Below are 17,989 nucleotides of genomic sequence, written 5' to 3' on the forward strand. Positions count from 1 at the left end.
CCTGTAAGGTCATGACGACGGACGTCTGGGACTCTGAAGAAGCTATTCTATATGATGTCTTCCCTGATGGTTCAGCAATCAACTCTGAAGCGTATTGTGCTACTCTCAGGAAACTGAAGAAACCACTTCAACATCCAGAATGAGTTTTTCACTCTGCAGCGGAGTGTGTGCTGATATGAAACTTCCTGACAGATTAAAACTGTGTGCCGGACCGAGACTCGAACTCGGGACCTCTGCCTTTCGCGGGCAAGTGCTCTACCAACTGAGCTACCCAAGCACGACTCACGCCCCGTACTCACAGCTTTACTTCTGCCAGTACCTCGTCTCCTGCCTTCCAAACTTTACAGAAGCTCTCCTCCGAACCATGCAGAACTAGCACTCCTGAAAGAAAGGATATTGCGGAGACATGGCTTAGCCACAGCCTGGGGGATGTTTCCAGAATGAGATTTCGCTCTGCAGCGGAGTGTGCGCTGATATGAAACTTCCTGGCAGATTAAAACTGTGTGCCGGACCGAGACTGGAACTCAGGACCTTTGCCTTTCGCGGGCATTCTGGAAACATCCCACAGGCTGTGGCTAAGCCATGTCTCCGCAATATCCTTTCTTTCAGGAGTGCTAGTTCTGCAAGGTTCGCAGGAGATCTTCTGTAACGTTGGAAGGTAGGAGACGAGGTACTGGCAGAAGTGGAGCTGTGAGGAGGGGACGTGAGTCGTGCTCGGCTAGCTCAGATGGTAAAGCACTTGCCCGCGAAAGGCAAACGTCCCGAGTTCGAGTTTCGGTCCGGCACACAGTTTTAATCTGCCAGGAAGCTCCACTTCAACTTGTTCGACGCCACAAAATTGCAAAAGAACTTTCCCTTCTGCACGACACGGCCTTGCCTCACTCAAGTCTGCGAAGAGGAAAGGAGCTCACAAAACTTCACTGATCAGTTCCTCAAAAATGGTTCAAATGGCTCTGAGCACTATGGGACTTAACATCTGAGGGCATCAGTCCCCTAGAACTTAGAACTACTTAAACCTAACTAACCTAAGGACATCACATACATCCATGCCCGAGGCAGGATTCGAACCTGCGACCGTAGTGGTCGCGAGGTTCCAGACTGAAGCGCCTAGAACCGCTCGGCCACCACGGCCGGCGATCAGTTCCTCCTCATCCACTCTACATCCGGGATCTCGCAGCTTCCAACTTCATTCGTTTGGCCCAATGAAGGATGCATTCTTTGGGAAGCAGTACGTGTGTGATGGGAGGTTATTGATACAGCGAGACGTCGAATTAATAGGAGATTATGTTGAAAAATAGAGTTTTGTGACCAAAAGATTAGGGAATAATAAGGTGTATTGGAATCCTGAATAAAACCAACTTGCTTTCAGAAAAAAATGTGTTGCGTTACTTATTAAACGTCCCTTGTATCCTCAAGGTGAAGAAGTCGGCTGTTTGGTAGGGGACTGCCGAGAGGGAGGAGAAAAAGGCTAACTTTTTGCGAATCGTCGTTGTTTAGAATTTTTGGATATTGTGGGAAAAACGAAAAATGTAATGAAAGATATGAACGTGCATCAATCATCACTGCACAAGTTTGCACTCTCAGATCACAAGCAGGTGATAAGAAACTTTATAAATATTAAAATATGTTTGGATGATGAAAACGTGATAGTCTTAGGTAACTGGAACGATATGGGAATGACAGCATTACTGGAGAACAATAGCTACAGGAAAGAAATGAGAAGACAGAGCATTTCCTCTAGGTGATACAATTGAGCTGATTGTAGTGAATGCCTACTTTCAAAATCACGAAAGAAGGTAGTCTATGTAGAAGAGACAAGCAGTCACTCAGTCGGAGGCATATAGATAGTCATTTTTCCGTCGCTTTGTTTGCGAATGGAACAGGAAGTGTAATGATAAGTAGTGGTACTCACCCTCCGCCACGCACCGTATGGTGGCTTGCGGAGCATCGATGTAGATGTAGATGTAAATGTAGATGAATATACCTGCTGGGCTGCGCCATAGTCAGTTCAATATTTATAAACCAAACAACAGAATACACAGGATACCTAAACGTGGACCCGCATGTAGATCATAACTTAACAATAATACACAGTCGTTCGAAATTCAAGAGGCTACAACAAAAGAGCTGTATGATAAAATGAAATACTGGGAAATCTGTAGAGACATGGGATGATTGGTCTTTACAATGAGTCGTATAACCTGGTTGTCAGAGGTAAAAAAACCAGTATTTCGCCACCCTGGATGGAGTAGTGATGGAGCAACGAGTGGATATCTGATTGTCGTCCTATGTTTTGTCATAACAGTTTGTTAAAACAGTCATTTATTGTTCAGCAAACTACAACTTTCGTGACGATACTATTTATTTATTTATGTAAATTTCAAGACCCCTTACCTGATGTTTCAAAACGGGTCATACGTCTTATGATTTCCGTTTATCACCTGTTCCGTAGCTTTTTTGTTTGTTTTGCTTTTATCTGCAACATTTGACAAAGAAAAATACTTCTTTAAAAAAAACAATAATTTGTCGTTGAAATATATAAAAAAAAAATGTTGTTTTAAGAAGAATGTAAACAGATGATTGGATAAAGGAGTGATTTCTTAGTGCCATCACCAATTGTGACTAGCAGTAAATACCTAGGAATGGGTTCTTCGAGCTGGTGACCGGCAGTCACAACAAATGTCTAGTCAGTAGTAGAGAAATGCTATTGCTAATCATAAGCACTAATATTAGGTGCTCATCCCTACACAAATTTGGGTACTTTCTTGGTTAGACCGCCAGCACCTTACATTGCATTTGCTCCAGTAGTCGCTGTCCTGATATGTACAATTTGTCAGTGCATTTTGGCGTGTTATTTTGTTATGTCTGGTTCATCATTCTAAGTGTCTTAATTACTTTTTCATCTCTTCTTCCCCCTCGGCCTGTTCCTCTTTAGTGTTACTCTTTTCGCTGTCACTGTGGCTGTCGCCGTCCACCCTCTGGAGATTGTTATTTCGTTGCATACAGGCTGCCTGTCTGCCGTATCCGCGGATACTCTTCACGTGTTGTTTTTGAAATACTTTTTGTTAATGCAATTAGTTGTACCCGTCTCTTATTGTTGTGTAAATATGTTTGTCTCTTTTTACGTCGTCTGTCTGTGTCTAATGCTCGCGTATTGCCCGCAGAAGAAGACAAAATGTTCTGGGGAACATTCTTCGCCGCATGTGCAAGTAGGTATCTATCTCAGACACACGCGGTTTCAGTGCGTAGGATAAGGACCGTGTCTAGTAAAGAAATGTGCTAAACTGCGGCTGGGATCGATATGTTTCATTCTCAACCACTCACTTACGTCAGTGTTGAAGTTGTGCATGCTATGTTCCTTATCACTTACGTAATAAAATGGAACACCTACAGCCGGTGTTATTTATTATATGGCTACCGGTTTCGGTGCTTCAGTACAACATCTTCAGGCCTTAACTGACACTGAGGCTTTAGATCCAGTTGCATACAAGATTTATCAGTGGCCAACATCTATGAACCGAGTTTCGCACACTACCTGTAACAATGATGTTGCGACTCAGCGTCAGTTGAGGCCTGACAAAATAGGACTGCTGTATGCTGTAGCACAGACCAAATAAAACTGTTTCATTTCGCGTGATGACGTGCTATGTCCAAGTCTCTCAAACAAATGCTGCTGGAAGTGAAGTGGCAGCTTACTGTTTGTAGTTACAGGATCTTCCGTTGTACGTCTTTTGCAGCTCGCAGAGCCCCATAATCCACAATACATCTGGCTTTTTACTCCACAATAAGTCAGAGAAAAACTCTTCTTCCGTAACACAAAGTTTGGCTGTACTTTTTATAAAACAGTAGCATCATACAGCGGTCATCCGAGGCTAATTTTACCAGTACTTGATTTTCACCATGGAAATACTATACACGTGCACTGTGATCACATTACCACTGACCGCTTAGACAATCTTTGTTTGAGAGCTGTCTCTTCCCAAAAAAAGTGTGATACAGCCGCTCAGATTAACATGCGGGTGTTTCCTTATAAATTATTACTTATTTCTAAAACCATGACTGTAAAACAAAGTACGTAATTTTACAGTTCTTTTAATAATCTAAACTTTTTAACAAATTAAACAGAAAGTAAAATATTTAATTATTTCTTAGTATAGTTTAGTAAATGTGTAACTTAGGCTGTTTGCCTGTTACCGCCACGAGATGGCAGCCCGTTACAGTGATTCGTAAAGCATCCATTTTTACAACCAGATTGCGTCATTGTAACCGATAGATGGCATGAGCCTCTACGTTAGGTTTGTCTCATACAGCGCCTCTTTCAGTGGCAGTAGACTACTGCTTCAGTGGTGCCAGTTGTTATTTTCCAAAGTTATGATGTATAAAGACGAACAGTACCTGATCGAAATTCAGTAGTTCTGTTAATAAATATGCTGTTTATTGTTGTAATGATACACATGCTGCTCTATTTCATCACGGATTGTCAGAAACCAAGACGATATGAAACATCATAGGACCACACACATGTACTAGTGTAACTCTTTGTGCAGTGTGCTGAATCTAAACTCGTCTTAATGATATATCAAAAAAATTAAATACATATAGCATTACATATTTTACTGTTTCAACATATTTTAGTATAAAACACATTTTTATACATGAATTATTGAATTTTAACTTTCTTAAGTTCCTTTTAAACAAAGTTATACAGTATTATTACATTGTCATTATTTAAAGTCACGCAAATTATTTTACTTTACACAAAATGTTACACAATTACGGATAACATAAAGATTTTCTCAATGTCTTTGATTTTAATTTTTTCTACAAATTATTTCATCCACCAATATTTTTATACCTCATACATTATATACAATCAACATTTTTTCAATAACTTCTGTGTTTCATTATCAACAATATTTCATGATAATTTTAACTTAATCTAAGAAACCTGCAACATAAAATTTGTGAAATTATGTTTTCAGCAACTTTCAGGAAGGCAACACATCTTTTTAAAATTTCCTTCCAAATACCATAGACAAAATCTCTATTTCTGGAATAATCAACTACTCATACTTATTAATCATCCCTCCCCGCCCCCCCCCCCCCCCATGAACCATGGACCTTGCCGTTGGTGGGGAGGCTTGCGTGCCTCAGCGATACAGATAGCCATACCGTAGGTGCAACCACAACGGAGGGGTATCTGTTGAGAGGCCAGACAAACGTGTGGTTCCTGAAGAGGGGCAGCAGCCTTTTCAGTAGTTGCAAGGGCAACAGTCTGGATGATTGACTGATCTGACCTTGTAACACTAACCAAAATGGCCTTGCTGTGCTGGTACTGCGAACGGCTGAAAGCAAGGGGAAACTACAGCCGTAATTTTTCCCGAGGGCATGCAGCTTTACTGTATGGTTAAATGATGATGGCGTCCTCTTGGGTAAAATATTCCGGAGATAAAATAGTCGCCCATTCGGATCTCCGGGCGGGGACTACTCAAGAGGATGTCGTTATCAGGAGAAAGAAAACTGGCGTTCTACGGATCGGAGCTTGGAATGTCAGATCCCTTAATCGGGCAGGTAGGTTAGAAAATTTAAAAAGGGAAATGGATAGGTTAAAGTTAGATATAGTGGGAATTAGTGAAGTTCGGTGGCAGGAGGAACAAGACTTCTGGTCAGGTGACTACAGGGTTATAAATAAAAAATCAAATAGGGGTAATGCAGGAGTAGATTTAATAGTGAATAGGAAAATAGGAATGCAGGTAAGCTACTACAAACAGCATAGTGAACGCATTATTGTGGCCAAGATAGATACGAAGCCCACACCTACTACAGTAGTACAAGTTTATATGCCAACTAGCTCTGCAGATGACGAAGAAATTGAAGAAATGTATGATGAAATAAAAGAATTTATTCAGATAGTGAAGGGAGACGTAAATTTAATAGTCATGGGTGACTGGAACTCGGTAGTAGGAAACTGGTGAGAAGGAAATGTAGTAGGTGAATATGGATTGGGGCTATGAAATGAAAGAGGAAGCCGCCTGGTAGGATTTTGCACAGAGCATAAGTTAATCATAGCGAACACTTGGTTCAAGAACCATAAAAGAAGGTTGTATACATGTAAGAATCCTGGAGATACTAAAAGGTATCAGATAGATTATATAATGGTAAGACAGAGCTTTAGGAATCAGGTTTTAACTTGTAAGACATTTAGAGGAGCAGATGTGGACCCTGACCACAATCTATTGGTTATGAACTGTAGGTTAAAACTGAAGAAACTGCAAAAAGGTGGGAATTTAAGGAGATGGGACCTGGATAAACTGAAAGAACCAGAGGTTGTAGAGAGTTTCAGGGAGAGCATAAGGGAACAATTGACAGGAATGGGAGAAAGAAATACAGTAGAAGAAGAATGGGTAGCTCTGAGGGATGAAGTAGTGAAGGCACCAGAGGATCAAGTAGGTAAAAAGACGAGGGCTAGTAGAACTCCTCGGGTAACAGAAGATATATTGAATTTAATTGATGAAAGGAGAAAATATAAAAATGCAGTAAATGAAGCAGGCAAAAAGGAATACAAACGTCTCAAAAATGACATCGACAGGAAGTGCAAAATGGCTAGAGGACAAATGTAAGGATGTAGAAGCGAGTATCACTAGGGGTAAGATAGATACTGCCTATAGGAAAATTAAAGGGACCTTTGGAGATAAGAGAACCACTTGTATGAATATCAAGAGTTCAGATGGAAACCCAGTTCTAAGCAAAGAAGGGAAAGCAGAAAGGTGGAAGGAGTATATAGAGGTTCTATACAAGGGCGATGTACTTGAGGACAATATTATGGAAATGGAAGAGGATGTGGATGAAGATGAAATGGGAGATACGATACTGCGTGAAGAGTTTGACAGAGCACTGAAAGACCTGAGTCGAAACAAGGCCCCCGGAGTAGACAACATTCCAGTAGAACTACTGACAGCCTTGGGAGAGCCAGTCCTGACAAAACTCTACCATCTGGTGAGCAAGACGTATGAAACAGGCGAAATACCCTTAGACTTCAAGAAGAACATAATAATTCCAATCCCAAAGAAAGCAGGTGTTGACAGATGTGAAAATTACTGAACTATCAGTTTAATAAGTCACAGGTGCAAAATACTAACGCGAATTCTTTACAGAAGAATGGAAAAACTAGTAGAAGCCGACCTCGGGGAAGATCAGTTTGGATTTCGTAGAAATATTAGAACACGTGTGGCAATACTGACCCTACGACTTATATTAGAAGCTAGATTAAGGAAAGGCAAACCTACATTTCTAGCATTTGTAGACTTAGAGAAAGCTTTTGACAATGTTGACTGGAATACTCTCTTTCAAATTCTGAAGGTGGCAGGGGTAAAATACAGGGAGCGAAAGGCTGTTAACAACTTGTACAGAAACCAGATGGCAGTTATAAGAGTCGAGGGACATGAAAGGGAAGCAGTGGTTGGGAAGGGAGTGAGACAGGGTTGTAGTCTCTCCCCGATGTTATTCAATCTGTATATTGAGCAAGCAGTGAAGGAAACAAAAGAAAAATTCGGAGTAGGTATTAAAATCCATGGAGAAGAAATAAAAACTTTGAGGTTCGCCGATGACATTGTAATTCTGTCAGAGACAGCAAAGGACTTGGAAGAGCAGTTGAACGGAATGGATAGTGTCTTGAAAGGAGGATATAAGATGAACATCAACAAAAGCAAAACGAGTCTTATGGAATGTAGTCGAATAAAGTCGTGTGATGCTGAGGGAATTAGATTAGGAAATGAGAAAATTAAAGCAGTAAAGGAGTTTTGCTATATGGAGAGCAAAATAACTGATGATGGTCGAAGTAGAGAGGATATAAAATGTAGACTGGCAATGGCAAGGAAAGCGTTTCTGAAGAAGAGAAATTTGTTAACATCGAGTATTGATTTAAGTGTCATGAAGTCGTTTCTGAAAGTATTTGTATGGTGCGTAGCCATGTATGGAAGTGAAACATGGACGATGAATAGTTTGGACAAGAAGAGAATGGAGATCACATGACTAATGAGGAGGTATTGAATAGAACTGGGGAAAAGAGGAGTTTGTGGCACAACTTGACAAGAAGAAAAGACCGGTTGGTAGGACATGTTCTGAGGCATCAAGGAATCACAAATTTAGCATTGGAGGGCAGCTAGGAGGGTAAAAATCGTAGAGGGAGACCAAGAGATGAATACACTAAGCAGATTCAGAAGGATGTAGGTTGCAGTAGGTACTGGGAGATGAAGAAGCTTGCACGGGATAGAGTAGCATGGAGAGCTGCATCAAACCAGTCTCAGGACTGAAGACCACAACAACAACAATCATACCACCACAGCTTCCAAAACTAAATCGTACTTTAGACAGTTCTTTTTTGTGCGTATAAACACAGACTGTCCCTATGTTTTCCTAATAGTAATGCAATGTCAAATTTCAATTTACTAATCACAAAATATGACGATGAACCTACCCTTAGGTTATCAGGGAGGAACATGGGGCTTAACGTCCTGCCGACGATGGGATCACTGGAGGCGGGGCATAAGGGGGTATAAGACAAAGAGAGAGAAATACTTGGCAGTGTTCCAAAAATGAAAACTACCGATGGAAATATAGAGATATGAGCAATATGTAGAAGCTAAAAGTTAAAGCCACCAGAAGAAAGAATATGACATCTGAAGATTGAACTACAAGAAGTTTGTGGAAGATGAATTTGGACTTAATTATTTGCTGATTCAAAACAAACGAGAAAACAAATTTCTCAGTATTGTCTATACAGCTTTAGAGGCAATAAATTTAGTACTACGTTGAGTTTTTACTGTTAATGAATACAAAACATGCGAAAAGAATTTCTTGTGCTCGAACGCTCGTGTTTCCTGACACATAACAGCATTGGTTACGTTGAAAATAGAAAAATAATAACTGAGGAATACTTCGTATGTTCTCTGGACGAAACGGGGGAAAAATACGGGGGAAAAGATGGATTAAAAAACAAAACAATAATCATTTCTTTGGGACACTGTACTAGCTGACAAAGGTAACATTGGCCGATAAAATAGAACTCTTTTCTTTCACAAGAATAAAAGTATGTGATTCTAGACGTATTTGTCACGCCGAATGCAAATATAATTTCCGTTTTTAAACATCAGACAAGAGTTTTGTGTGATATTCCTTTTAATTTTTGATAATTTGTAACAACATTGGTAACTAGCTGTCTAACTCAAATGATATACTACTCGGTCTGGTTTATCTGGAGAGTAGTGGAGAGTGATTTTCGGGTATAGTTTGCATCTGGAACATCTCTCTCCTTAGTGCAGCAGTAGTGAGCCAGCTCATTAGGACTCTACTTGTCATGGTACCTCTTTTCCATTGTAGAAATTTGCCTATGAAAACGCTCACCGTGCTCATCTCTGACAGCCCCAAGATTTTCCAGAAAGAAGTCTAAGAGAGAGTCTAAGAAGTGAATTTTTAAGGACATGTTGCAGCCCATAGCTTTATAATAATGTAGAAAATCAGTCAATGTGTCATAATAGTTTTCTGCTTTATGGTTTCCAAGGATACTGCACATTACAGATTTGAAATCTGCCAGCCTGCTTTTTCTAGTGGATTTTAGAATCTTTCACAGTTTTCATCACCCATTAATGACCGTATTTGTGGCCCTATAAAAACAGCCTCTTCCAGCTTGGCTTCACTGACTTTGGATGATTTCGATTTCAAATAGAAGAATCCATCAGAAAATTTATCCATAACTTTGTCGAAATTTTTCATTCTTCCTAGTTTAATATGCAATGGGGGTAAATATATTTTCTGAGGATTCACTGGAGGGAAATGTGATACATTTTTCTGACCAGTGATAAGAGATTCACGATTAGGCCATAATTTTGTGGCGTAGTGAGATCTCCTATGTCTGTTGTCCCATTTGCACAAAAAACAGCAGTCTTTGGTGAGCCCAAGTCGCAAACCAGGCAATAAAGCAGTGATCTTTAAGTCACCACATATTCCGTTTACATTTTTCATAGTGGATTTTCTCTAAAACTAGTTGCGTACTGTCATATGTCTCTTTCATACTAGTGACATGCGCTACATTAATTAAAGTCCATTACCAATGAATAGCAACACGGCCTTCAAACTAACTTTAAAGAAGTCTATGATTGATCGCCACCATCTGGCCGGTGTTGATGCCCAAAAGTTTCCTTAACAGAATAAATATCATTGCAAAACACAGTACTATTTTCTTCTGAGAAGGAGTCTTTGAAATCACTATGGCGGCGGCGATAACTACATATTCGTACATCTTGTTGCGGTAGGTTCCAGCATTTGGAAGTTAAAACTTCGGTCTGCTGTTTAGACAAGTTTAAATCCCGAATCAGGTAATTAAGGTCTTGTTGACTGGGGAAGTATGGTTCTGATGAACAGGTACTACCCTCATAAGTAGGATCATTTTTATTTTCATTTGAATCATTTTCAGTTTGAGGTTGGTCAAAATCGTAGATTTAAGATCGTATCTGCATATACTGGTGTAGTGAAATCTTCATTGTGTAAGACAGGCCTCGATGTAGAGGGCAGATTCCGATACTTAACTGCATGTTTTGATTTATATGTGGTTTCTTTAGTATTTGTTAAACAAAAATAACAATCCATAGACGATCCGTCAGTTCCCTCCAAATCAGGGGAATTGCAAATGGTATATGATGCGTACGATTTTTCCACTCAGTCTACAGTCTAACACACCAAACAGAGCACTTGTTTGGGCTCCAGCTCTTATCCTAGTTTCCCACGTGACAGCTGAAGTTCATAACACTCTTTCACAAGTCGTGTGGACTGTCGCCGTAGAGACTTGAAGGTCAGCTCGCCACAATTATAGCAGAAGTTATCTGCATGATTTACACACCTTCGTGGCATGATGAACCAACAAAACACTAAAACACAACATACACAATACACTCTACACAGAAATGAAAGAAGTAATACTGCTCTAGTGATATTCGTACTCTCACGCTCACAGTCAGCTCAGTACTGACACATCACAGTGCCAGATTAACAGGTCTGCACAAGTCTTCACATGACGAAATATAAATAAACCTGTGCAGTCTTCTCGTTTGCTGCTTCGGCATGATATTACGTATCATTTCTTCAAATACTGTTGGAATAAAATCGCTACATAAGAGGCACAGGTTCCTATGACAGCCCAAAGAAAATGCTAAAATCAAATTTCAAAAAGTAGCTGTCACAAAAAAATTGTGCCTACCGAGGAATTCTGACTGCATATATGAATTTAGTGTAACAGCATGCACTAGGATCACTAATCAGGTATCTTGTGAAGAAAACTTTGTCGACCAGTGTAATTTGTCAATTGGAAAACTGTGGCGTCTGAACTATAAAACTGCGTCACATCTAAACGCATTTGTTGGTTAATAACGTATTCAGTCTATAGAATATTATGGGAGTTATAGATAAGGATTTGGGAGACCTTCCAAAATCTCACTTCAGCAGTTGAATCTAATGACTGAAAAACTTTAAACCTGAGAAGGGAATACACCCAAAAATAAGTGAATTTTTGTATTAAAACACATTTTAGTACTACCAGGCAAGACCGAGCGAGGTGGCGCAGTGGTTAGACACTGGACTCGCATTCGGGAGGACGACGGTTCAATCCCGCGTCCGGCCATCCTGATTTAGGTTTTCCGTGATTTCCCTAAATCGCTCCAGGCAAATGCCGGGATGGTTCCTTCCCCATCCTTCCCTAATCCGATGAGACCGATGACCTAGCTGTCTGGCCTCCTTCCCCAAAAACAACAATTACCAGTCAGTCAAATTTCAGCCCGTCCTCCTGCGAAGGATCAACTGAAACTTGTGACACCTAGCAGAACTAGGGCACAACGTGTCCATACCTTACGAACATCCCGGTTGGCGACAGGATGAGCATCATATGTAATCTCTGTACTGGGGCTGGAGGCCAGAATCTGGCTTCTGGTCCTATCAGCACATTATGTTTTGTGACTGAACGAGGCAGTCTCGTTCTGGCAGCTGTTCCAAGCAAGCATCTAGAGGATACTGTGGGCACTAGTACCAACCTGCCTACTAACTATTGAGATTAACACTCCGCTGGGTCACCTTTATACAATAATTGCGTCACCTCATGGCGTTCAAAACATAAATCATTCTCGTCAGGGCACCAGTCTCGATTTGGTGCCATATTACTTTGGATCCATTGTACATCCACTTTTTCCCAGTTACGCCTCACTTTGACAATTTACGTGACAACAACAACAACAATAATTTCTAACAAGTATCTCGCACCTTGATGACACATAACAAAGTAATATCTCTTCTGTTCAGGATTGCATGTTATCTGACGATATACATTTCGTTTGGAAAACCTCACATTTCAGGTTTTGATGATGCAGAGGGCTGTCTCCAATATGTCCAATGAACAAGGGCAGCTGCCCGTGCTCTGATGTCGCCAGACTGTCTTGGTAAGTTCCTCGCTACGCTGTTTCTGCACTTGAGTCTAGAACGTGTAATATTTATCATGGTACACCGAAGTGATGCACAGATTAAAATTCCGGTCACGGATGCGGGAGGAGCAGTGTTCACCTTCCTGTCTGCGGCCTCAGGTTTACCATAGTTGCCCTAAGTCACTCACAGCAGATACAAGAATGGTTCGTAAGAAAATGACATGACTGATTTCCTGGCATAGCTTGCCCTATGCTCTCTGGGTAATGATCTATTAGTCGATGGGACGGTGAAGTATGACCTCCCTTCCACGTCAAGAGAAACGAATGCTTCAACGTGGTAGGATATCCCACAAGACGACATCTGGTGATTCTTCTGCCCGGTCGGAATATAGAGCTCAAATCTACAACAAAACGAGCGGTAATACCCTATTACTTGTACAAGACTAGCCTGTGCACTTGGATTCTATCAGCGTCCTGCCTCAGCAGCAGGTGTTCAAATGGTTCAAATGGCTCTGAGCACTATGGGACTTAACATCTATGGTCATCAGTCCCCTAGAACTTAGAACGACTTAAACCTAACTAACCTAAGAACAGCACACAACACCCAGCCATCACGAGGCAGAGGAAATCCCTGACCCCGCCGATAATCGAACCCGGGAACCCGGGCGTGGGAAGCAAGAACGCTACCGCACGACCACGAGATGCGGGCAGCAGCAGGTGTCATGTGTGTGACTGATTCAGGACGAGGCCGCGGGCGTGTGTTGCAGAGCACGGCTCGTCGCCGGCGATGACGGTGCTGTCGGTGGGGATCCGGCTGAGCCTGGTGCTGGTCAACTACACCGCCTTCCTGCAGGCCAACGAGATGTTCCCCACGTGCGTGCGGCAGACCGGCACCGCCATCGGCAACATCGCCGCCTGCATCCTAGGCGTCCTGGGGCCCTACATCGTGCACCTCGTAAGTCCTGCCTCGAGAACCGCACCTCTGAATCTCATTGTCCTGCTACTTCTTCCTTTTCTTCTTGTCCTCCAGTGTAACTGAACAAGGAGGTACAGGCGAGAGAATGGCGGTACAAACCCTGAGCGGCCACCGAGATTTAATCGATCCGTGGTTTCCCTACATCGCTTAAGGCAAATGTCGATACAGTTCCTTCGAAAAGCACAAGGCCGATCCCCTTCCTCATTCTTCCCCAGTTCGAGTTTGAGCTTCGTCTCTAATGACCCCATCATCGACGACGTAACGTTACTAATTTTTCTCTCTCTCTCTCTCTCTCTCTCTCTCTCTCTCTCTCTCTCTCTCCCCCCCCCCCCCCCCCCCTTGCCTTGTTGTCCAGTTCTTTGCCTGCTGAGTTTTGTTCCCATGTTCCCATACCTGTACGTCTATAATCTTATAAGTCTTAATATTCCTCTACATCAATTAAGTTCGACTTAAGTAACTATTAAATGCGTATAATAATAATGGCGTAATAAGCAGTCTACCATGATAATCGTCCTTTTTCTGATGATTGTCAGTGCCGCGCGGGATTAGCCAAGCGGTCTGAGGCGCTGCAGTCATGTACTGTGCAACTGATCCCGGCGGAGGTTCGAGTCCTCCCTCTGGCATGTGTGTGTGTGTTTTACCTTAGGATAATTTAGATTGAGTAGTGTGTAAGCTTAGAGACTGATGACCTTAGCAGTTAAGTCCCATAAGATTTCACACACATTGGGACATTTTTTTTTTTTGATGATTCTCAGTGTAATATAGTATTTTTCCACTCTTTCCAGCCCTCCGAAATTCAGTTTTATACTGGTACAAGGCTATATAATGATCCGTTAACTCCTTCCTATCTGAGAGCACTTCATTTTCCTCCTTTGATTTTTTTCTAAAATGACAGTTTTCTATTCCACACCTTGCACACCACTGCACTTCAAGAGGCACCTTTTCGTCAAGTAAGTCAATACTGGCCATACGACTTACGTTAAAGATAGGCAAACCGCTGTTTATAGCACTTGTAGATTTAGACAAAACTTTTGAGAATATGTATTGCAGTGCACTCCTTGAAATTCTGAAGGTAGCAGGGATAGAGTACAGGGAGACATTTGTACAGAAACAAGACTGCAATTATTAGAGACGAAAGGGAAGCATTAATTGGGAAGGGAAAGAGGCAGGTTTATAACCTGTCTCCGACTTTATTCAGTTTGTGCATTGAGCACGCAGTAAAGGAAACCAAGGAGTAAACTGGAAACGCTGTTGAAGATGATGGAGAAGAAATAAGAATTGGTTCTCTGAGGGATGACAAAAGACTTTGAAGAATGTTTGATTCGAATAACGTCTTGAAAAGAGGTTGTAAGTGATCATCAAGGAAAGTACAACAACGATAATGGAATGTGGACTAATTAAATCGGACGCTGCTGAGGGAATTAGATTAGGAAGTGACAATTAAAGTAGTAGATGAGTTTTGCTGTTTATGCAGCAAAATAACTGAAGGTTGCCAAAACAGAGAGGATATAAAATGCAGCCACGCAATAGCATGAAAAGTGTTTGCGAAGAAGAGAAATTTGTTAATATCAAATATAAATGTAGGTGTTATGAAACATTTTCTAAAAATGTTTGTCTGCGGTGTAGCCTTGTACGGATGTGAAATTTGGACGATAAAGAGATGGGTCCAGAAGAGGAAAGAAGCTTCTGAAATGTGTTGATGCAGAGAAGTGCTGAAGCTTAGGTAGGTAGGTCGAATACCTAATGAGGAGGAGGTGCTCAATCGAATTGGGAAAAGAAATTTATGCCACAACTTGACTGAAAGAATGGGAGGAGCTATAGGACACATCCTCAGGCATCAAGAAATTCTTAAAACAGTAACGAAGAGAAGTGTGAAGCGTAAAACTTGTAATGAAAAGTGACGATCTGAACGGAGCAAGCAAGTTCAAATGGATGTTGGCTACAGCAAAAAAAATGGCTCAGAGCACTATGGGACTTAACTTCTAAGGTCATCAGTCCCCTAGAACTTAGAACTACTTAAACCTAACTAACCTAAGGACATCACACACATCCATGCCAGAGGCAGGATTCGAACCTGCGACCGTAGCGGTCACGCGGTTCCAGACTGTAGCGCCTAGAACCGCTCGGCCACCCCAGCCGGCTGGCTACAGCAGTTATGGAGAGATGAAGAGGTGGAGTAGCGTGGATAGCTGCATCAAGTCAGTCTTCGGACTTAACTGCAAAACATAGGTCCTAATGTCTGAACGATCTTTTCCTTGGTGCCACCGAAAGGTAACGTTCTGGGTTCGAGTACTGGTGCCTCACAGAATTTTAATCTTTCACGAAGTTTCATAACAGACCACACTCCGTTGCAGAGTGAAAGATTCACTCTGAATGCTGTACTGTTATCCACCTTTGCTGAGATTCAGTTACGTCATAAATATGTAGCATTCTGATATGTATGAAATGTTTGCTAAGCCAGCAAGATTTTTAAATGAAGTATCTTTTCCACTTTGTTCCCCTCTATTGACGTTGTGGCGTCTCTCTGATATTTCGACTCATCTATAAATCAGCTCTTATCTCCTTGCGACTATGAGTGGAAGGCAAAGAATTTTAGCGGTGTCGTCGTTATCCACATTTCCTATGTCACTGTCACTATCTTCACTGTTGCTGCTGGTGGTGCTTTCATTCCCTACTCTTATTATTTTGTTCCATTTTTTGGAAATAATATGCACTAAAAATTCGAAGTCTTTCAGTTTTAAACTTATTTCTGTCTGCAACAGTTTACTTCACCTGAGTCCACATGAGCTCTATTACACTGAATTGGGAATAATGTAGTCGAAATGCAGCTCTTTAACCATTTTCTTCTTGCACTTTTGTCTCTGTAAATGATAATACACGATTTATGCTGTAGCGCTATTTCTAGCAGTTCTGCCTTTATCATTTACCTTTCAAAGGAAACGGTGCCGTTCTTCTCTAGCCAGTTCACTACGTCACACTTCCCGCTGCTGGATTCAGGGGATATTCGAGGTGCATTCAAGTTCTAAGGCCTCCGATTTTTTTTCTCTGGACTGGAAATAGATAGAAACATGAGCATTGCTTTAAAATGAGGCCGTGTTCATTGTCAATACTTCCCAGAGATGGCAGCACCGTACGGCAGACGGAATTTTACCGCCAGCGGCGAGAATGAGAACTGTTTTAAATACTTAAAATGGTGACGTTTTCCTTACTTGAACAGCGTGCAATCATTCGTTTTCTGAATTTGCGTGGTGTGAAACCAATTGAAATTCATTGACAGTTGAAGGAGACATGTGGTGATGGAGTTTGGATGTGTCGAAAGTGTGTTTGTGGTGCGACAGTTTAATGAAGGCAGAACATCATGTGCCAACAAACCGAAACAACCTCGGGCTTGCACAAGCCGGTCTGACGACATGATCGAGAAAGTGGAGAGAATTGTTTTGGGGGATCGCCGAATGACTGTTGAACAGATCGCCTCCAGAGTTGGCATTTCTGTGGGTTCTGTGCACACAATCCTGTATGACGACCTGAAAATGCGAAAAGTGTCATCCAGGTGGGTGCCACGAATGCTAACGGACGACCACATGGCTGCCCGTGTGGCACGTTGCCAAGCAATGTTGACGCGCAACGACAGCATGAATGGGACTTTCTTTTCGTCGGTTGTGACAATGGATGAGACGTGGATGCCATTTTTCAATCCAGAAACAAAGCGCCAGTCAGCTCAATGGAAGCACACAGATTCACCGCCACCAAAAAAATTTCGGGTAACCGCCAGTGCTGAAAAATTGATGGGGTCCATGTTCTGGGACAGCGAGGGCGTAATCCTTACCCATTGCATTCCAAAGGGCACTACGGTAACAGGTGCATCCTACGAAAATGTTTTGAAGAACAAATTCCTTCCTGAACTGCAAAAAAACGTCCGGGAAGGGCTGCGCGTGTGCTGTTTCACCAAGACAACGCACCCGCCCATCGAGCTAACGTTACGCAACAGTTTCTTCGTGATAACAACTTTGAAGTGATTCCTCATGCTCCCTACTCACCTGACCTGGCTCCTAGTGACTTTTGGCTTTTTCCAACAATGAAAGACACTCTCCGTGGCCGCACATTCACCAGCCGTGCTGCTATTGCCTCAGCGATTTTCCAGTGGTCAAAACAGACTCCTAAAGAAGCCTTCGCCGCTGCCATGGAATCATGGCGTCAGCGTTGTGAAAAATGTGTACGTCTGCAGGGCGATTACGTCGAGAAGTAACGCCAGTTTCATCGATTTCGGGTGAGTAGTTAATTAGAAAAAAAATCGGAGGCCTTAGAACTTGAATGCACCTTGTATTTAATTGAACGTAGTGATATGGTGCATTATCGATATTATAGTGTACTTCTTTTCTATGTTTGGTACCAAAGAGTGCTCGAACCAATCTTTAAGTTCCGTTTCCGCCATTCCCTCGTTGTGGTCCCTAGGTACCTTCGTTGAAAACCACAACAAAGCATTTGGAACAAACCCACCGGTCGTTCTAGCACGTAGAAGAATGAGCCGGTTGCCTTCTCCAACTGGAGACTT

General features: G+C 41.9%; 1 protein-coding gene across 2 annotated transcripts in view; it reads left to right on the forward strand.

Annotated features, from left to right (window-relative positions):
* The window catches only part of LOC124546137 (solute carrier family 22 member 7-like), a 92,692-nt gene that overhangs the window by 69,535 nt on the left and 5,168 nt on the right, over positions 1 to 17,989 (forward strand). For both annotated transcript variants that reach the window (XM_047125014.1, XM_047125015.1), the window contains exon 8: positions 13,229 to 13,416. In XM_047125014.1, coding sequence (XP_046980970.1) covers positions 13,229 to 13,416 — 188 coding nt within the window. The remainder of the gene's footprint in view (positions 1 to 13,228; positions 13,417 to 17,989) is intronic.

Source organism: Schistocerca americana, chromosome 1, assembly GCF_021461395.2.
Source record: "Schistocerca americana isolate TAMUIC-IGC-003095 chromosome 1, iqSchAmer2.1, whole genome shotgun sequence".
NCBI classification, from domain to species: domain Eukaryota; kingdom Metazoa; phylum Arthropoda; class Insecta; order Orthoptera; family Acrididae; genus Schistocerca; species Schistocerca americana.